The sequence below is a fragment of the Euleptes europaea genome, chromosome 3, assembly GCF_029931775.1.
Source record: "Euleptes europaea isolate rEulEur1 chromosome 3, rEulEur1.hap1, whole genome shotgun sequence".
Classification (NCBI taxonomy): Eukaryota; Metazoa; Chordata; class Lepidosauria; order Squamata; family Sphaerodactylidae; genus Euleptes; species Euleptes europaea.
The window spans coordinates 37,769,763-37,791,692 of record NC_079314.1 but is presented as its reverse complement, the minus strand read 5'-3'; the positions used below and the strand labels follow the sequence as shown (position 1 = coordinate 37,791,692).

The following is a 21,930-nucleotide window of genomic DNA, read 5'->3' as shown; positions in this document are numbered from 1 at the left end:
ATTGATTCATAGGGTCGCCATGAGTCGGAAGCAACTTGATGACACTTCACACACACACGCTTCTCCTCTGAGGCTTCAGAGTCAAGAGTTCAGAGCCAGTTCAGTGGGGATCATGAAAGTACATATTTTTCCTGCATTGGGCTATCGTAAACAATGAGACCCATGGTGGCTGAGGAAGCTACAAAATCCTGAACTAGCCCACACAAGGTGTCAAAGTCCTCCAGAACACTCAGTTTGGGACTCTAGCCACAAGCCCAAGGACACCACCGTCAGCTCAGGGAGGGTTCCCACTGGAGATCTTGGCAGCTGGTAAACAAGCAGAATGCTCTGAATCCCAACATAAGGAACAGACCATCATTGCCGGCAATAGTTTTCACTGGGAACCTATGAAAAGCAAAACACTCATGGCGGTTAATAGTCCCCTCTCCCCTGGTCTCTGGTTCAGGGTTGAACGAAGGACTACATAGCCAGTCAATGGAGATAGATGCACCCCATTTTTCTTCTTCCAGTCAGGTCTTGGTAATGCAGGCCAGATCAGTCTTCTCTTCTGACTACCTAGGTAGGAGTGCAATTTGTTCCTAACAGATCTAGTATTGCACAGTATTAATGAATAAGCAGAGGAACGAGGGACCCCTACACCAGTATCTCTCAGGATGGGGCAAGAGTAGATGAACAATGAACACTGATATGTTTCACTTGCCATCTTGAAAACTCCCTTGACTCCCACCACCATATGTCCCAACCTCAATGAAATAGTGGGTAAACCCCTTATTCTACCCCAGTCACACCAGTAAAACTAAGAAACCCACACCACTCAACATCTGCCACCCCCAAAGTAGCCATAAAAAGCAGTCTAGAGGCTAAGCACTGATGTGCTGGGACTGATATTGTCCACAGGGCATTGCCATAGCCCATCCATATGCTACTGCTGTTTTGGGCTTCCGGGTGCAGAACAGACTTACTTTCCCCACTGGCAGACCATGCAGCTGTAGTGCAAGGCCCCTATGCCTCAAACTGCAAGCCCTAGGCTGAGCCACAGAAGAAGGTCCCTATGGCTCTTGCCATTCAGCACAGATGCTTGATTGGATTGGAACCAAAATTAATTTGGGCACGGGATCTTTCTGGACTTCATCTTCTGTATGAGTGTGGCCTTAACTTGAACAGAGATGTTAGAAAACGCAATTTTCCTTACTAAACTATGCTTTATTTTAGAAGTCGGATAGGTACATCAGTCACACCTAAATGTTAAAAGGTGGCACTGTTCATCAGACATTTTTTTTCAAATGTGTATTGGTGCTCTTTAAAAGAAAGTATGTTATTTCCTCCCCCCTTTTTTTAAAAAAAGAAGCACCCAGAAATCATGATATGGAAAAAGATCTTAAAACAAATGGTCTGTTTCATATGCGGTAATGTGTCTTTCAGCGGGAGCTTGTGCAAATGTTCTGGGGCTCGCCAAAGAAGCAAGGAAACGAAACCTTGGTCCCCTTCACCCTTCCTTCAATGTGATGAAGTTAATAAGAGATGGACTCTGCAAAAATCTTCCAGAAAATACTCATCAGTTGATATCAGGGAGGTTGTGCATTTCACTTACTCGAGTGTCTGATGGCAAAAACGTGTTGGTATCCACTTTTAATTCTAAAGAAGAAGTTGTTCAGGTATGTTCTAAGTTGTTGCTACCATTGATTTTTTAAAGCCATGTTGCATTATCTGTTCTGCATACAGTTTAGCATAATGTTTACGATACTTAATGCGACCTTAAATACATCAATTATATCTCAAGCATATATTGAGCTGTGTAAAACATCGGTTATCTTTCTGTTGAAATTATATTTGCATGTTTACAGTAGGTGTCTGTTTCACTGCAAATAGGGCGATTGCAATAGTTAGCATGAGAGCATGTTCTACATTGTCCTTTCTGAGGTTTTGTGCATGTAGAACATGTAAAGTCCATGTGCAACTGAGAATACATTCAAAGGCAGGTAGGAAACTATCCGTTCACTTCAGTTCACTTTGTATATTAAGATCAAGTGAAGATGTCCTGCTCAGATATTTGTGATGAGATGTGTTAGGGCATGGAGCAATGCTGTCTCTGTGATGATGGTCCTTCTGAGAGAGGATGAGGATAAATGTGTAGGTTTTTGCTAGTTTCTGCCAAACTTTATGTGCCCAGCAGTGGAAGTCCTGCATGATTCTTTCCTTAGTTTTTGGCTCACTAGATAGATTTCTGGAATATTGCTATAAAACAAAAATCTAGTGGTACCGTAAAGACAAATAACGTTTATTTTCAGTATGAGCTTTTATGAGTCACAGCACACTTCTGCATCAGCTCTTTTCTTTTTACACTGAGATTTACTCTTGAAAGGCTCATAGTATAATTCATACCAAGCCTTGAGTGCTCCCACTATAACCTCTTGGAGTAAGGGTAGGATTGATTGAGATTCACATATGTACACATGCTTAACATTTTTACCTTCTGAATGAAGGTAATTCTTTCTTTGTAGCATGATGTTTATGATGGTATGAAAAGCTATCTACTTCCCTCCCCCCCCCCCCCATAAAATAAAAGATTTCAGTAATATTGAAGATGCGGAAAAAATCTGTAACGTTACAGTTGCTTGTTCAAAAAATATATTTTCTTCCCACTGTGTGGCCCTAGAAAGCAGGAAAGTTTGCGTGAGCTCACAGATCTCTGTTTACAATAGGATATAGAGAGGCACAACAGATCTGTCCAGAGAGCTCCGTGACTTAAAAAAAAAACAGTGTCCAGGTGTTCCATTCCGAACAAATGGATACTTTAGCTGGCAAGTCCAAGTGGGACAAGTTCCCCGAAAGGAGAAATTTTGAAAGCCATTGTTAGCATATAGGAAGTCTTCTGGTTATCAGAAGTGGAGGTGCATCTAACCTTATTTTGATACGGCTGATCTGGCCACCTGGATCCATTAAGACTAGACTACTGTCATGTGCTATATATTGGTCTTCCCTCACAATCAAATCAGAAATTAAGCTGATGCAGAATGCCGCAGCTCAGCTATTATTGGGAGCTAGCTGGAGAATGCATATTACTTGCATTCTGCAGTCACTCCACTGGCTGCCCATTAGTTACCGGGCTCAGTTTAAGGTGTTGGCTATTACGGTACCAGCATGACAGCTTTGCTCATCTGAGCAAGGTCTTGTGCAGGTGGCAACCTCCAAATGGTCAAAATCAGCAACTGCCCGTACACGTCCCTTCTCTGTTGTGGCCCCCACCTTATGGAGTGGCTTGCCTGAGGAGGTCAGGAAGGCTCCCGCTCTCCTGGATTTCCGCAAACTATGCAAAACTCAATTATTCAAGATGGCTTTTCTATGCAGTCAATAGAGTTGCACTGTACTAAACGATTCACCAAGTTACTTAGATAAATTAGCAGGGACTATGGTCTATACTGCCGTGTTTCGCTTACTGAAACTAGAATCCTACTGTGTTATTTTCTGTATCAGTTAATGTGTCATGTTAAGACTTACACTTCGCTTCAGTTCTGTTTTTAGATTTCTGATTGGTTCTTCAACCCTAATCCTTTTGTATTGTTTATTAAATAGCCCATCCTCTCCATTGTATTGGCTCACTCTGTGTAATCCTCCTTGTCCAAGTGAGAAAGGGGGACTATAAATAACATTAATAACAATAACAATAACTTCTTTTTTGTAGGCTTTACTCTGCAGCTCCTTTGTACCTATATACTGCGGCCTCATTCCACCTTCATTTAGAGGGGTGGTAAGTATTGTTCATATATCCGTGACTATAAAATAGCATGAAAGAACTTGTAGGTTGATGTCATGACCTAAAATTTTGTAGTAATTCTTCCGTATGCTAGCAACAAAAATGTTTTGGGCTGCCATCATCACTTTTAAAATAGTGTTTTAAAATATTTTAAAATAGTGTTAGACTTTTCGGCTGGTAAAGTTTTGAACACAGTTATTCACATTGCATAGATTACTCTAAAACGATTCTTCAACACTAGCATTTTTTAGTGTTCCTCATTAGGCATTATCCAGTTGGTGTTATAGGATTGGTGATAACAGTGGAATCCTATGCAGAGTTACTCCACTGTAAGTCTGTTGACATCAGTGGGCTTAGACTGGAGTAACTGTTTAGGATTACACTGTATGAATACTGTTTGGTCATTGGCTGGTTTTTTTTTTTTTTTTTTAATGTGCAGCAGGCTATGCTCAGCAGTCTGCACCTGTTTCCTGATGGGGACCCCCTTCTGTTATAGAGCATCTTCAGTGAACCCATTCATTTCTCAACACTACTTGGGATTCCAAAAATTAAGAACTTGGCTTGTGTAACATTCATGGTTTGTGTGTTTGCCATGTGCTATGTGACTTTGTTGCACATGGTTACCACCTTTAGATTGCTTTTGGTATTAGAGTTGAGTAACCCTACCCCCCTTTTCTCTAGCACTGCTGCCATTACAGAAACGTATTTTGAATTATTTTTCCCCAGTCCCCTACATCTATTAAATCGGGGGTGGCAGAGTGCAGTATTGTAACTAGAAAGTCACATATTGGGAATAATGGCTCAGTGGGCTTATGGATAATGTAGAAAAGTTGTCTGTATCAGTCACTGTGGGAGGCTTCCCTGGGACTGACTTTGCGTTGTAAGTGTCCGATATGGAGGTAGATATTAAAATTTACTGAAGACTTACATGGTGCGAACTTCATTACTGCTTTATATTCACATGACGGCCTTGCTATGTGTGCCCTCAATGGAAATAAAATTAGCTCCAGAACAGCTTCATATGGGTCAGCTTTTTACAAAATATTGTATTTACAGAGTAGGTAGGCAGCGCTAGGGAGCCAATTCACACAGTCCCAATCCAGTTGCCTCTGATATGTGGTGGGGCAGCAGATGCTCTTCCCAGCCCGTCACCATCCCAGCCCATCACCATCAACAAGTGAGGCAGGGCCTACCATGTAAATGAGTATACTCCTATGCCTTATTTTCATGACTCCTCTACTTCGAGCAAAAAAATGGAAGGATTGCAGGAACAGGCCTAGAATCCCCACCTTGTACACCCACTTTGCTTGAAGGGTGTGCTGTTTTATTACATATTAATGATTGCCAGATGAACCAACCCTAGTAATTATTACAGTATGCTAATCTCCTTATGTGTATACTCTGTGTGAGCATATTCTATGCCTGTGTTGCACTAATGGATGCATTTAACAGTGATTTTGTGCTGCAAATACAGTTGTTTTATTGGCTCCATTTCAGGTGCGTGAGAACTGCGCCATGTAGTACAAGGGGAAGTGCATGTAAATATAAAATGCTAATTGTTATCCTCTTAATAGGAGCTGTACTTAGGACTCAAGGAATCCTATTAAAGGCTCTCTGCAGCTCCATGGACAAGGAACACGGTTTATAATGTAGATGTTCATTTTAACAAACCTCTTTGCTGGGGTTGCTTTCCTTTCCAGTTGGGGTTGCTTTCCTTCCCATTTTAAAATAAAGGATGGAAAAGTAATCCATACCATGCACATGCACATTATGGAAGATACAAACTATCCTTCATGTTTTTGTTTCTGTGAAGCTTTTGTTGACCTTTTATTTATTCATTTTATGGATTGACTTCACTTGCTATTGGCAGTGAACTGGAACTGTATATTATGTGTGCCTGTTGTTCTGAGCAGTTGCTTTTATCTTCTCCAGGGCTTGCCAGCCCAAGTTGGATGTAAAATGCAATCCAGAAAAAATGTGCCAGGATCGTTTCCAGTGTTGCAGGAAATGCTGGGCAGTGTGTGAGCTGAGAGTTATGCCCTGCATTCTCTGTGAATCCTGCGAAAACATCTTTGGTCTTCACACTACTTTATTGCTGCCCTTAAAATGGTAGTTCTACGTGATTGCTTGAGCTGCTAGTTCATTTGGGACAGCCCTGATTTTTGTTGAGAATACTATTGTGAGTGATATGGGTGTGTATAAGACTGACGACTCACCTGACAATGAACTTAAATTCTTCAGGCGTTCAACAGTAATTCATCTATATGAATTATCAACAGAGGAACAAGACATGCGGACAGGAGAATTTTATCTAAATTGTAGTTGAAACCAGAAAACCTACCAATGTATCTGTGCCTGCAAGTTGCACAGCTAAACAAGACAACACCAGGCCATGGATTTTTCCCCCTCTCTGTGTCTTTTAAAAATTACTTGGTTTCAAATGCTATCCCAGATCAAATGGTTTTTCTTAGATTGTTGGGAGATTTAATTCTAGTGAACTTCTATATTTCCAATAATTCATTTCTGAATACGCTACACTTTTCTTTGATGCGGTGGTACAAGCCAGCTGAGCTTTGCGTGGGTAAATAAGACAGTTGTCTTTCTCCTCCTTCTTTTTTCTTCCCTCAACCCTTTTAAAGCGCTATGTGGATGGTGGAATAACCAACAACTTACCTCAGTACTACTCAAAGAATACCATCACGATTTCACCTTTCTCTGGGGAGTGTGACATTTGTCCTATAGGCAACTCTGCAAACGTCTATGAAATGAACCTGACCAATACCAACATTCAGCTTACTTTGGGAAACATGTATCGTTTGATGCAAGCACTTTTCCCTCCAGAACCCAAGGTACTGTATGTTCACCCTTACTTATCTCTCAGCTGAGCTATCTTTGTTGGTATAAACTAGTTCATATTCATGTGTAATGTTCTATCATGGAATGATCCACGCACATCCAAAATAGTTCTATTCATATTTTGATTTGTCTTATACCTTACACCTACCTGCCCAGCAGCTTCTTATGTTTTCCTCAGAGGACAGTCAGACACCTCCCTTCTCCTTGACTTGTTCCTCTACTTCTTATGAGGCCCTGCCAGCTAAGGTCTATCACCTCAGAGTCCCTGATCCAACATGAGGTTTGCAGCTCTTGCAGAGGCAAGTTCTGCTTCCCTCTGACTCCCATCGGACTTCCAACCTTTACTCGTTCCTGGCCTGTGGCCATGCCCCATTCCCTGCACCCAGAGCTTAGGGAACTACCAGGTGTGGGTCCAGGAGGCAAGGTTAAGTCATGCTTATCCGGGTTGGCCCATCTGTGCCTTTCGTTACTAACTCCATCACTGGGTTGGGTGATAGGTGCTGGTGGCAAGACATGGCTGTTGGCTTGCCTCAGGCCGGGAGCTGGTCCCTCAGTTTTTGGGTGTCAGGGAATCCTGGGCTGCAATGCCTGTCTCTCTTCCCCTCCCCCCAATCTGGCCATGCTCGATGGGGTGAGTGCAGGCCGCTGGGAGGCTTCAGAGGGCTTGAGTTGTCGTAGACTGCCGGAGGGGGTCTGGACTCAGACAGTAGATTTAGGATTGCACTGTAAGTCTTGTGATGCCCCTCAGAATCTCAATTTGCTTTATGAAGCTTAGTTATGAGAATATAAAAAAGGAAAAGGTAGTCCCCTTTGCAAGCACTGGGTCATTCTTGACCTGTGGGGTGACGTCACATCTTGACACTTAGTAGGCAGACTTTGTTTACGGGGTGGTTTGCCAGTGCCTTTCCCAGTCATCTTCCCTTTACCCCCAGCAAGCTGGGTTCTCATTTTACCAACCTTGGAAGGACGGAAGGCTGAGTCAACCTTGAGCCGGCTACCTGAAACCAACTTCCATCGGGATCGAACTCAGGTCATGAGCAGAATTTTTAACTGCAGTACTGCAGCTTACCACTCTGCACCACGGGGTTCTATCTCATATCTATGAGAACATTAACAGATTAATATTCTAGAAATAATAATATACAGCATGTTTCTGAATACTGAAAGGTGTGTCCGGGTGATAATTGTATGTTCAGTGAGCAAAACTGTCAGTTATCATTAGAAGAGCATTTTCTCTCCCACCTAAGTAGTTTAAATGGTAGTGAAGCATTCTCCAAACTGATCTTTTGTAGTTGAAAACTTCCTACCTTCGACTTAATATTTTTCTGTAATTTTATTTTCAGGTACTAGGAGAGATCTGTGAACAAGGATATTCAGATGCTCTTAGATTCTTGAAAGAAAATGGTAGGTTATTGTAATTTCGAATGTGTAATATGAATGACAAACAGAATGTTAAATAGTCTTGCTTACTTTTATGCTGGCAAAAACATATGCAGGCTTTGCTTGTGCGTGCACAGAACTCAGTTTGGAAACATGTAGAACTTAAATCTTTAGGTGGCTGCTCCATCCCTCTCAGGTGAGGCACATGCCCAGATTGATGGAGCTGTGCTTTCCCACTCAGTTCTTTTATCTGCCACAGGAGCAGCACATTTAGGAACTTTCTTTTCAGAGTACTCAGAGTTTAGTAAACAAAAACCTTCCCCCACCTTGTCCTTCTCTTTCTGCATTTTTCCTCCTTTTCTTTCCTGTGGCCTATTTTGTGCATTGCTTTTCTGTGGTCTGTTTAACTATAATGCTGTAGACCACCTTTGAAAAGTGCTTCAGCTACAGGTGCATGTTTCCCTCCTCAGCTGGCCACAGTTGCCATTTTTTCTTGGGGGACAACATAAAGTTGATTGCTCCACTGATTTGGGAATAGCCATCTGGGTGTCCAAATGGACCAGTCAGGGCTCAAGGCCCCTTCATCAGGGATCCCTAGTGAAATATTTTACAGGTAGAGTTTCCCTTACCCGGACATCCCATATCCGGACTGATCCAAAAACCGGACCCTTCGAGCTGGCATGCAGGCAGATCCGTGCTGCCTGCTTTCAATGTTTCCTCTCACCTAAAAAAATGCAGTGTACACTGCATCGTAGATGGAAACTGAAAGCCTGCTGTTGTTAGTTAGTTTGTTGTTGTTCTTGTTTAACAGCTGATACAGGTATTCTGGGGAGATACTTACACCTTTGCTTTCTGATGGTTCAATGTACACAAAATTATTTAAAATCTGGATTGGTTTCCCCACTCCTACACATGAAGCCAGCTGGGTAACCTTGGGCTAGTCACACTGTCTCAGCCCCACCTGCCTCACAGGGTGTCTGTTGTGGGGAGGGGAAGGTGATTGTAAGCCGGTTTGATTCTTCCTTAAGTGGTAGAGAAAATCAGTCTCCTCATCCTGCTATTTCCCTTGGGTGTTTTCAGATGCTGTCTTTGTTATTTCCCTTGGGTGTTTTCAGATGTTCTCTTTGTTATCAGAGGTGATATCTCTCCTGCAGAAAGATGTGCCACAGACTATCCTCCCATCCCAGGAATGGCAACTTTTAATCTTGCTATTTTTCTGTCCTGAAGAAAGACTGAGCTATTCTATAGCTCAGGAAAATCAATGTCTCCATCAGCCCCAATAAATTCTTTATGGATGCAAGGGAGATCACCCTTCCCCTTGGTATGCTTCCATTTATCTAAATAAAGATGCCTGTTTCCACAATTCAGTTCACCATAAAATTGCAAATTGTATTAAATAGAATTATTTGGAACTATACTACCAACTCATGAAATTGGCCGTGACATACTTAGTTCAAAGGCAGTTCCATTGAGTTAAGGTCAAAGGTTGCCTTTTGATTATGTGATTCAGTGCTCTGCTATGCAGAAAATTGGGATAAGGCACCCAACTCTTGCGACAAGGCCCAATCCTATTACTGGCACAGGAAGAGTAATTGACACTGCAGTGCTAGCAATTGGTTGCTAAGCTCATTAAAAAAAAGCCCTGCAGAAGGTCACTCACAGTGTTATTTACGATGGGGCAAGAAGAATGCAGTTTTCCTTATGACCCCCCTGAATGGTGTTCTGTAACTCAACTGGAACCGTGGAGGCTGGCACCAACCCAAGCTTACTGCCTAATAGTAAATATAAAAATATTGTTACTTATAGTTTTTCTCAGCACAGGATACTGGTTGCAAGAGACACATAAGATGAAAGTATCAGTTTCCCATTTCTTTGCTTTTGCAAAGAAAGAAATAGCTTAGAAAGGAATAAGAAATTCTTAGGTCAGGACTTAGATTTCAACTGGAGGGTCTAACCTGAATAGTAACGAATGCTGTAAACCTTTATTTTACTCCTTTTTATCTGTGGTGACCACTGTACTTTGGAATTTAAGATATCACAGCAGAAACTCTTTGTATGTTTTCCCTCAGGTTTACTGCATGACTCAATTTCTGTCATCTTACCTTTAAAAAAGGGAGATCATATACAAACCCCAGGTTACACCGATAAGACAACAGTTGCAGAAAATCAAGGCAAAGAAAATACATTAAAGGAGGAAATCCTCATTGACCAAGTGAAGTTAGCCTCATGGCCATTGGACAAAGCTATTTTTGACAATGTACCTCCTAGACTTCGCACAGGTATGGATATAAAGTCAATTTCAATGTTAATGACAAAACAAAATTTCAGTAAAAGTTACTGTAGTAATAACTAGTAGCTTAACAAATGTTTGATGCAAATAGCAATACAATCTGGACAGAATTTTCTAATTTTAAATCCAATTAATTTCAGTACTAAAATTAAGCACATGCAAATAACTTCCATTAAAAATAATGGAACTGAAAAGTGTCTGACTTTGGATAATAAAAGTTCTTTGTTTCTTTTGCAGTATCTTGTTGGTTAGAAAAAGTAAATTGTTTATGCAACATTACCTATAAAGAACTTACCAGTTCTCATACAATATGAAAGAACAAAATCTAATCAGTTTCATTTTGCTAATTTTCAGTAATCATTTTAACTTAAGTAAAATAATTGACAAATCAGCAATATTTCATAGATTGATTTGTAAGAGAGGTAACAAGATATAAAGTTTAGCATGGTAGCTTTGAATATTGTTCAGATGGTTTCAGTAAAACCATTTACCTTAGAATTGGCATGCCCTGACTTGGATGGCCCAGGCTAGCTTGATCTCATCAGATATCAGAAGCTAAGCAGGGTTGGCCCTGGTTAGAAACCACCCAGGAATACCATGGTCACTAGGCAGAGGAAGGCAATGGCAAAACACCTCTGTTAGTCTCTTGCCTTGAAAACCGTACTGGGTTGTCATAAGTCAGCTGCAACTTGATGGTACTTTATTCACACAAGAACTGGCACATAGTGTTGTATATTCCAGAACAGTCGTGTTTAAAAACTATAGTGCAAAGGCCTGAGTGGCTAGTCACCACTGGTAAGCTGTAACTGAGCAAGAGATAGGAAAAGAGATTAAAGAAGCTCTTACATCCCTACCATGTATCATTGCTTGTCATTTGCCCTATGCTTAGAGAACAGTCCTAAGCTGCTGTACTCAGAAGTAAGGCCTTTTCCGCATGAATGGTTTACAACGTTTCATGTAGTCAAAAGCGATGTTTTTTAATCTGTTTCAAAGCCAGCTTTCCTTGAGCATGTGAACTTCTTCAAATGGTCGAAGGCTTGGTCGAAATATCAAGACCACAGTCACACAGCCCGGATTACCTACAAGAACCAATTCTTCAAATGGTGTTTATTCCTCCACCCCACCCAACGCCCTTCCCTTGTTCACACCTGCTGTTTTTCTCAACTCCCTTTCCTTCCACCTGTTCCCCCCTAAGTTTTTAAAAACATTTTGACGCCAAGATTAGCACTATAATGCTGGATCGAATGGACGCATGAACACTAGAATAACCCTCCCCGTTTCTTCATTCCCCTAGGCTGTACTGCTCTGAGCTTTTGCTACACTCTGGGAGAGCCAGAGCTTAATTCTGGAAAGTTCATAAAATTGCTTGGTAAAACCCACCGAGCGGGGAAAAAAAGAATTAATTGGAGTGCATTGTAAAGTTTGCGATAGTTCAGTGGTGCTTGTGTGCAAAGCAAAGTGGACGAACACACTGGGCCTCTAGTTGTTTTGGAGGGGGTGTGCAGATGCGCCTAATGGTAGATTTTGCTTCAGTTTGAGGCATCCATTTCGAGTGCAAACTTTTCAAAATGCATAATGGCAGATAGACACATGAGCAGTAACCCGCAGGTGCAAAAGTGTTTCCTGTCTAATGGTAGGGCACATCAGCACCAGAGCGCATGCGCAAAACAAAAAAAAAATAGCGGTAAGTAGGGGGAGTGTCCAGTGCAATCATCCATGATTATATGAATGACGTGACGCCCCCTCCCCCGACCAGAAAACATCATTTTTTGGAAAACCAGTGCAATCAGGATAAAACTGATTTTAGAAGTGAAAAAACAATGTTGCAAAAAGAAGTGTGCGGAAAAAAATTGTGGAATGCAATTCCAAGCCTCGCAGATCAACCACGTGGAAATCTGGGGTAAGCGATGCATGCGGAAAAGGCCTAAGTCTCATGATACTCAGTATGGATTGTTCCTAGGAAAGTGTCCTTATGATTGCAGCCTTAGTTTTCTATTATCTGTTGGCAAAAGGGATGGATTGTAACCAGTATTCTTAAAGCTATAAGGGAAGTACATTTCTGTTGAGTTATAAAATGGAGAAAATTTTATTGAAGATCAGAGGCATCTTGGTTTGTTTTGAGCGGACTACCAAATAAACCAGTTTTTCCCCATACTTTTCATACTTAAAGCATATTTCTTTTTCTGAATGAAAATTGGAAGCACACAACTGCAAAAGTAATATTTACCTGCCCACAGAGCAGTCAACTTCTGGTTTTCTGTGCAAGTCACAGTCCTGACTGGAAGGGAGTAAACTGAGAGTAGCAATTCATAGAGTGATGATGCAGAGGGGAGATGCTTCTGTATGTCTCCTCATACAGTGAATCAATGATCTAATCATACCAGATTCAGAGATTCTGCTGAATTGCCTAAAATCTTGTGTCATTGACGTGGTGATATGATTTAGACCTCTGCAGATCAGTCTGCAATATGAACTTGAACAAAAGCCTACTGTGGTTTCTCGCTTCATAATTATAGGCAGTGCTTGACCATTCTTGTAGCATGTTAGAAGCAACTGTGTTTATATTTAGTTGGGATTAATGACTGTGTAAATAACAGCGTTACAGGAGGCTTGTAAAGAGAAATGTGGAATCTATGCTCAGCTTTCTAAATTTCTACCAATGAGACTGATGTCCTATATGATGTTGCCATATACCCTGCCAGTGGAATCAGCATATTTTGTGGCCTTAAGGTGAGTTTAAGAAGATTGGAAGAATGTTCTTTCTTTTTTTACTACTATTTATATAGCGTATTTCCTAATGTATATGAAGGGCTTTAAGTTTATCTCAACAAAATACTTCTAACTTGCCTTTCTTAATTAAAAACAAAAAATTTCAAAGTAATCCTTACAACAGTGCCATCTTAAACATTTCTTTGTTTGAGTTTTGTTCAGGGAATTTGCGTTATCATTCTGAACTTTTAAAATAAAACAAATCAATAAATTTTCCTAACATTTGCTATATGAAAGAGCCCAGAACTAACACTGTAGCTAGGTATAGATAATGCTGAAAGAACTGGATTAAAAAAATAATCTAACGTCAATAACTAGATTTGCAGCCCATTCCTGAGAATCGGGCCAAAAGTTGATAGGAGGCGGCGTGACCTCGACGCTGACGTAAATGTGTGTAATCACGTGATTACACGCATTCACGCCGGCGGCTAGGCCAGTCCCACTGGCGGCTGAGCGCCGCGAGACTGCACCTCCCCTCTCCACCAGCGCGGCCTCTCCGTGGTGCCAGCAACGGCGTGAAGAGTCCGCGCCGGTGCAGGGGGGCGAGCTGGGGGGGGAGCCGCCGGCTAGTCGGCTCCCTATCCCCTTTCGGCCACTTGCGCTGGTGGCCGGAACAGGCACAGCCTGTTTAGCAGGTGCAGCCTCGCTGTTTTCAATGGGGCGAAAAGCCTCAGTTAAACAAAAAACCGTAAAACGGCTTTTTTTTTTGGTTTAACGGCGTAGGAGAAATGGCTTAGGAGGAAGCGCCGCTCCGCCTCTTCCCCGCCGTTTCCCTACGCTGTCAGCTCAGGAATGGCCTGTTAGTGGAATAGCTTTTCTTCCCTTCTGCCTGTCTGAACTCCACTTTTTCAAAATCTGGACTTCATGTAAAGCATTCATCTCTTTTATCACTGCAGATTAGTCGACTGGTTTCCTGATATCCCCAGTGATGTGCAATGGATGCAGGAACAGCTTTGTCAGATTGTGGGTGCTGTTTATTCCAAAGCAAGAAAAAGGCTGCTGAACATTCCCAGGTACATTTTGTGCTGCTACGTGCATCCTGGTGGATTTTTTTTTTTAATGTTGTTTCCTGATGCATTTTGGTTGACCATGTGCAGATATAATATGCTTGAGTGAATGAGTAGTTAATTGGTTAGGAAATGGCTAATCTGAACAAACTAATTCTTAAACACATGACATTGGGATTAAATCAGAAGTGTCAGAAATAGTGATGCATTAAGTGACTATAAATGGAAAATACTTATTCGATCTTCTACAAATATATATCTGACATAGGGTTTGCCAGCCTTCTGGCCGGGGCTGCAGATCTCCTGGAATTACAACTGATCTCCAGACTATATAAATCACTTATTTAATATTTATTTAAAACATTTATTCCCCATCTCCTATAGTAGTCACTTTGGAAGGTGGACTGCATGGTATTATACCTTACCAAGGTCCCTCCCCTCCATAAACGCCATTCTCCCAGGCAGTACCCTCAAATCTCTAGATATTTCCAAACCCAGGGTTTGGCAACCCTAATCTAAAAGTGCAATTCTAAGTAGAATTACTCATTTCTGAGTTTGTTGAGTTCTATGGATTTAGAAGGATGTAACTCTGCGTAGGATTGCCTTTAAAGGATTATGAAACTATGTTTGTATTTTCTAAATCTCTGTGTCTGTCTGGATAATCTCACTATTTCAGATACTTCAGATGATCACTGAATTCCTAGACAATCTGTTGCAATTTTAAACATATTTCCTCAGACAACAGTATAGTTGTGATTATAGCTATTGTGATTTGATTAATACAGCCTTTCTACATATGGTTCACACAAACCCTGTATAAACTGTATAATCAGTGATTGAAAGTTCCTTTTTTCTGTTTTTTTAAGAAACCGAAATCCAGTTGTAGTTCCTTCATAGAATATATTCTAGAAGTCATGTACTACAACATTTGTATTCATATATGACTACAATTAAAAGTTGCTGAAAAATTTTCTTTCTTGCTTTCTTTCTTTACAGTAATGAAAGCCATATGAAGATTAGAAAGTGTCAGACTGCACCGCTGAATATGGGTCTTTCCTCTTCCTGCTGCCATTCTAAAAGGCCTCATTCTTCTGCACACCTCAAAGAATGGTTTTCTGATCTTCACTACTGTGTAGAGTCCGCTAGGAAGGAAGTCGAAGTTGATACAAGTGAAAGCTTTGCGTCCCTTCCCCCTTTCCCCATGAACTCGGAAGAATCAGGTGTGGAAGTGAATTTTGACTCCTCCTCTGAGCAAAGGACTGCCTCAGAAGACTAGCTTGAGAACTGCTATACCGGGCAGAGAAATCTAAATTTTGAAGGGGCATGGATTCACGTAGCACCTGCCAGCCAGTCTTCTGGGAGACACTGTTTACAATGGATAACAAATTGTCTCAGGAAATCTCTTTTGGCAAGGGTAGTGTCCAGCTTCCTGTTGGATTAAAAGACAGGAGGGCCCCAGTGCAATATAACAATGTTTACCAAACAAGATCCCCACTTGGCAAAGTGATCAAATAACGGCTTTGGTTTTTATATTGGGGCAAATGTATGTAGCAAAACCGAGCTTTTAAAATTATTTAACTTTTAAAACAGATTTTCTACTTGCCTTTATAAATAGCGTTTAGTACTTGAATAAAACAAACATCTGTACTTAACAAAGGGACACAGTATAGAAGCCTTTAATGCTTGTATTTGCCTTACGTGTAAATGTATTATTTGTGTGGGAAGTGTTAGTGTCTTGTTCACACATATACTATTAGTGAAGCTTCTTTCTTTTTCCAGAGGCTCATCTAGAAATAGTGCGTTTCAACAAGCTTTTTCTTTGACGTAGAAATATCACAGAAATTGTTAATATTTCAGCACCTATGTGCTGTTGCATACCAAGACATCCTTAAGGACTAAAATTAAACAAAGCTCTATTTAAAATATTTTAGAAGAAAGCGTAAGTTCAGGACTTTTCCTGGGAAAATGGTATAGGTGTAGCAAAGGGAGTTTTCAGGCAGGAACATGATTGCAGATGTCATCTAGACATGTCTAATATAATTTCCTTATATGGCACAAATAGTAGAGAGTTCCCACTGGTTTTGGAATTTGCAGAACTGGAAAAGAATCTAATGAGTGAAAAGGGATATCAATAGTGGCATCCTGTTCATTTCGTGTAACTGTTAAGCAAGCAGTACGTGGAAACCTGAAGAGCAAAAAACTCACTTGCATGTAGTTCTGAGGTGATTTACAGTAATAATTCTGTTCTGAGGTGATTTACAATAATAATTCTGTACCAGGCATCACTGAATACAAGACATTGTCAGCTCAATCTTCACTGAGAAAAATGTGCCAAAGCGACTTACCCTAGGATAGGGCCTTCAAGTTTCCAATGACATCAGAAGACGACAGTGGTGTAGGTCGTAAATAAAGCTACTTCTCAAGTGGCTTGAATATTTAGCAATATGCTTTGGGACGGCAACACAACTTCTCAGAGCTGCTCGATACCTTATGTATGAGTGGCACCTCACTTCACAATATTACTACTTGAAGTGATCAGGATACTCCTTCATTGTAGTAGACTCAGATTTAGTTTTTAGAAATGCTTACGGAATAGTTTTCATCATGTTGTGTGACACAAGTCCAGTTAGCAGGTAAGCACTCCTTACTCTCCCCCATCCCTGGGCATTCTAGTTGGCAGGACTGGACAGGGCTGTTGGAATTTAAGAATAAAATAGTTCTTTCTTCCTTATACTGATCTCAGGGCTAAAAAAAAGGGGAGTTTGACTGGCGGGGGTGAGATTTTTTCCCTTAGGAATGAGGTGCAATACAGGTTGGCAAATATCAAAGCCTTTGTAAGGTCTGAATGAAGTCTACTATATTATTTTCATTTTCAACTATGGGCAGATTTCATTTGACCCAAATGATAAGCAGATCCTCAGTTGTGAGCAAACCAAGTGCTGTGTTTGAGTGCAATAATCAAACTGCTTTAAACTGTTGATAAAAGTTTTCCCAGGTATTGTTTAATTGATTTATTTATATTCTTGTTGGTGCTACGTCACTCAAAATGTGATATTTTACTCGTTGTTTAATGTAGTGTCTCTGATGTACTCTGTTTTATTTCTTGATACAATCTTGATTTTATGGTATTTCTAAAATGACTTGCTAAATATATGGGTATAAACAGTTCTTCAGAGAAGCAAAATAAAGGCAGAACATTTCTGTGTTTATAATATCAAACTGAAACTTGATAATAGTGAACTGCTTGATGTTTCTAGAAATAAATGGTATCACTAGAGTGGTTTAATGTCATCTTCCATGCTGGGTTTGTATATTTAAGCTGTCACTCTGCAATCATTAAAGTTTGTGCTTCTGCTTGTAGCTATTGAATGAAGCCATGGATTTATTTGAGACTTTTTAAAGCGTAATGATCGGTGCTTTCAGGTATATAACGTCTTTGTTCATCGTCATGGTTTTGTGCAGTCCCACATGGGACTGCTCAGACGCAGGGCAGCCACAGAGAGGACTAACGAGCTTTCTAAAAGAACTGAAGTGGCAGGAGTGCCCCCCCTCCCCTACGACTTGTGCCAACGTTTCCCTCCCAAACAGGCACGTGATGGAGGCGGAGAGAGCACTCTTTCCTCAGATCTCTCTTCACCACTGTGTAGAAAGGACACTTACCAAAGCTTTCCTTTGGTGCCTCTGAGCCACCACCAAAAGAAGTCAAAAAAGAAGTCTAAGCACTTACCTTCGACTTCGCCTCAATGCCATACATCGCCATGATGTTGACGGTCTCTGTCTCCATCTCTGACCTGCCCTCCCGTTCCTTCTCAACATTGAGACACCTCCCTTGGAATCGAGAGGGTCCTTCGCCTCAATGCTGAGCCCACCTATATCCTTGATGTGGAAGCTCACCTTCACAGCCAAGATTCACCCAGTGGTATTGGTTCCAAGCACCTCTCGAATCAGAGGACTCCCATTTCCATCTCCATCTGTAGGGCAGCCAGACTCACCACCTTCATCAGATGATAATATCTTTGGGGTCCCACCTCCCCAGGCTCCATCAGAACAACAGTTTAAAAACACTGATCCATAGGTTCTTGTAGGCATCTTCTACTCCTACCCCTTTTCTGTGGGGTCTACTTCAAAGCTTTACCCCCCATGTTTATGCATCAGTGGGGCCAATGGGAGAAACAGCCACTGTTTCAATACCAGTGGCCCCCTAGGCCTCCGTCATTCAGAGCTGAGAAACGACCACCTCCCTCAATGTTGAGAAGAGAACCTTGACACCCAGTATATGTGGACCTGCTTCAGTCGTAATCTGAAGAGGGTTTCAAACAGAGACCAGAGGCAAATCCAGAGTGGATTCCATGCACTCCATGAAGACACTTGGAGAGCCATCTCCCCTACAGAGGATTTGAAACTACGCTGAGCAGCTTATAAGGATGGCTAGCACTGGGTTTCAGAGATTTGTTGCTTCTGTATATGAAAGTTTCCTTTATTCACCACAGCTAGTAAGCATTGATAGCCCTCTCCTCCATGAATCTAACCCCCCTTTAAAGCCATCAGTACTCAGGGCCATCACTACCACTGACCGAGAATCCCACAATTTAATACTTGTTGCGTAGATAAGTACTTCCTTTTGTCTGTTCTGAACCTATTACCTGCCAACTGCAGTGGATGCCCCTGAGTTCTAGTATTATGGGGGAGGTAGAAAAGGCTTTTTTTCTATCCACTTTTTCTACTCACTGTAGAAGCTCCATCATGTCTCCCCCTTTCTTTTTTCAGAACTGTACATTTCCAGACTCTTCAGCCTTTCCTCATAGGAAAAGTGCTCTAACCCCTTAATTATTTTGGTTGCCCTCTTCTAGATGTGAAGGCTACCTGACTGTAATATCTGTCAGCCACTAATCACCAGAGTTGATTTGGCTGATCTGGCAGGCCAGGCATGCGTCCCCTTTCTTCCTCATGGAACGTCTCTCCCAACGCTGCACACTCCGTGGAAGAGAACAGCCATCCCAGATAGGCATAGATCCATAGATTTGGAAGGGACCACCAGGGTCATCTAGTCCAGCTCCCTGCACAATGCAGGAAATTCACAACTACCTCCCCCCACACCCCCAGTGACCACTACTCCATGCCCAGAAGATGGCCCCCAAAATTTTCCAGAATCCCTGGCCAATCTGGCCTGGAGGAAAATTGTTTCCTAACCACAAAGTAGCGATCGACATTTTCCTGGGCATGTAAAAGGGCCATGAGAGCCAAAAACTGTCGCAACCCTTCCTGCCCTCCATTTATCCTCTTCAGCACTTTTACCAGCTACGCCATATCCTTTTTAGAGATACAGCACCCAAACTGTACACAGTATTCCAGATATGACCCCACTATAGATCTGTACAGGGGCGTTGCAATATCAACTGTTTTATTTTCGGGTCCTTTCCTAATCTCCAGCATGGGGTTTGCTTTGTTCACTGCTGCCGCATCAAGCTACCTACTACACAATTGGCCTTGGTTTTCACTATCCTGAATAATTTGGCATCATATGCAAATGTAACTACTACACTGCTCATCACCAGTTCCAAATCATTGATGAATAAATGAAACAATGCTGGTCCTGAATCTGATCCTTGTGGGACCCCACTGGTCACTTTCCTCCATTGAGAACTGTCCATTTAGAACAATGCTGCTTCCTGTAATTTAACCAATTTTTAACCAATAAGAGGACCCATTCTCTTCTGCCCTAACTTGTAAAGTTTCTCAGCAGTCTTTGGTAAGGTTCCTAATTAAAAAACTTGAATTTCTCAAAGAACTCCAAAATGTTAGTAAGGCAGGACTTCCCTTTGCAGGGAAGATATGGAATGAACGTTATATGCTAAATTAGTTAGGTGCAGTAAAATTAATCAGCAGTATTGTGGCACCTTAAAAGTCCAACAGGTTTATATTGTGTTATAATATTTCATAGATGTATACTTGTTGGGCCTCCCCCGGGATTAATTTCAATGTTGACCCTTGCCCTTCTAAGCATTTATTTATTAATTTATATAAACAAAATTAGATTTATAACAAATATCATATCCCCCCTTTCTCCCCAATGGAGATGAAAAGTGGTTTACTTCATCCTCCTCTCCTCCATTTTATCTTCACAACAACCCTGTGAGGTAAGTTAGGCTAAGAGTGTGTGACTGGCCCAAACTCTCTCAGCAAGCTTCTGTGGCTGAGTGGGGATTGGAATCTGGGTCACCCAGGTACTAACACAAACCTCTAACCACTGTCTCTCTGTAACATTGCAATGAATAAAATGTGTACATTTGTATCATTGTAATATATTACTACAACAAAAAAATCATTTAAAAAAGTTTTAACGGAGGAAGCCACAGTTTCTGGTGGGCTCCATCAGAAAAATGGCCCTTTGAAAAATAAATGGCATGACCTTTCAGGGCACAACTTGCATACCTTCCAATCCACGTACCATAAAAACCTGCTTTGACTATGACCTTCCAGGAAACATTGTACCAAAGTAGGTTTACAAAACAAAGCAGCAAACTAGGAAGACACTGGAAAGTGGATGATTGATCTATGATTGGAGGATGAAATCATGAGGATCCATGCTTTGGAGCCACATGATGCCATGGCAGTGACCCAAGGTGGTGGATGCACGATTTTTGTGGTGCAATATGAGGCTATGGATATATGTGATTTAGGGTTGCCAACCTCCAGGTACTAGCTGGAGATCTCCTGCTATTACAACTTATCTCCAGCTGATAGAGATCAGTTCACCTGGAGAAAATGGCCACATTGGCAACTGGACTCTATGGCATTGAAGTCCCTCCCCTACCCAAACCCCGCCCTCCTCAGGCTCTGCCCTCAAAACCACCCGCCGGTGACAAAGAGGGACCTGGCAACCCTATATGTGATTAGATGATGAGTTTAGTGGAACCCCATGAAAAATTCTAAGGATCCATGAGGATCCATGCCTTGGATCTATTTTTTACACCGTGGCAGTACCCTAAAGTTGGTGGTGCAGTACCCTAATTTCTGTGGTGCAATCTGTGGCCAGGAACAAAACACATTATTTTATTGTGAATTTGGGGTGACCTAACATAAAAATCCTGAGGATCCGTGCCTTAAATCCATGTTTTTGCACCAGGCGTCGCCTAAGTACCAGCTTTGGTCATGTTAATGTCCGTGGAGCTAAAGAAGTTTAGCTATGGTGCTGATTCCAGCCCAACAAATTTTGCTTGGCCTGGGCTGAAGAAAAAAGACCCAGCTGCATCTCTACAAGGGTCATACAATCATAGAGTCGGAAGGGGCCGCCAAGGTCATCTAGTCCAACCCCTTGCACAATGCAGGACATTCACAACTGCCTCCCCACCCCACCTACCCACAGTGACCCCTACTCCATGCCCAGAAGATTGCCAAGATGCCCTTCCTCTCATGATGGGACATAGCCAGTCAGTATAAATTTTGTTTTAAATTAGTACACGTGGGCAGTATCGGATGGCCCCATAAAGACAAAACCATTACATCATAGAGCTTCTCGCTGGGTTTCCCTTTCCACTGAGGGCTGCGCAGCACTCTCCTCATTCTACATACGACTATAACACGAAACCACCACAGTCTTGTCCTTACGCATGGGATGTTTTGCTGCTCTGTAGATGCACACTTTCCCCATTCGAATTCTCAAAACTAAAAAATGAACACCTGTGCAGAGTTTTGAGGATTCGGATGGGGGAAAATGTGCATCTAGAAAGCGGCAAATCCAAGGCAAAACCTCCCAGGCATCAGTGGCCAAAGGCTTCCGGTCCAAACTGTCCGATTTTCCACTTTCACTTCCAAAGCAAAGCCAAGTTTCCATCATAGAGATAGAAAAGAGCAAGAGTCCAGTAGCACCTTAA

General features: G+C 41.7%; 1 protein-coding gene across 1 annotated transcript in view; it reads left to right on the top strand.

Annotated features, from left to right (window-relative positions):
- Positions 1-15,332, top strand: part of LOC130474468 (1-acylglycerol-3-phosphate O-acyltransferase Pnpla3-like) — a 34,873-nt gene extending 19,541 nt beyond the window's left edge. Inside the window, exons 2-9 of the mRNA XM_056846094.1 lie at positions 1,423-1,655; positions 3,683-3,748; positions 6,394-6,603; positions 7,954-8,014; positions 10,060-10,269; positions 12,878-13,010; positions 13,946-14,062; positions 15,053-15,332. Of these exons, the coding sequence (XP_056702072.1) occupies positions 1,423-1,655; positions 3,683-3,748; positions 6,394-6,603; positions 7,954-8,014; positions 10,060-10,269; positions 12,878-13,010; positions 13,946-14,062; positions 15,053-15,332 (1,310 nt within the window). The remainder of the gene's footprint in view (positions 1-1,422; positions 1,656-3,682; positions 3,749-6,393; positions 6,604-7,953; positions 8,015-10,059; positions 10,270-12,877; positions 13,011-13,945; positions 14,063-15,052) is intronic.
- The last annotated feature ends 6,598 nt before the right edge of the window (positions 15,333-21,930 follow it).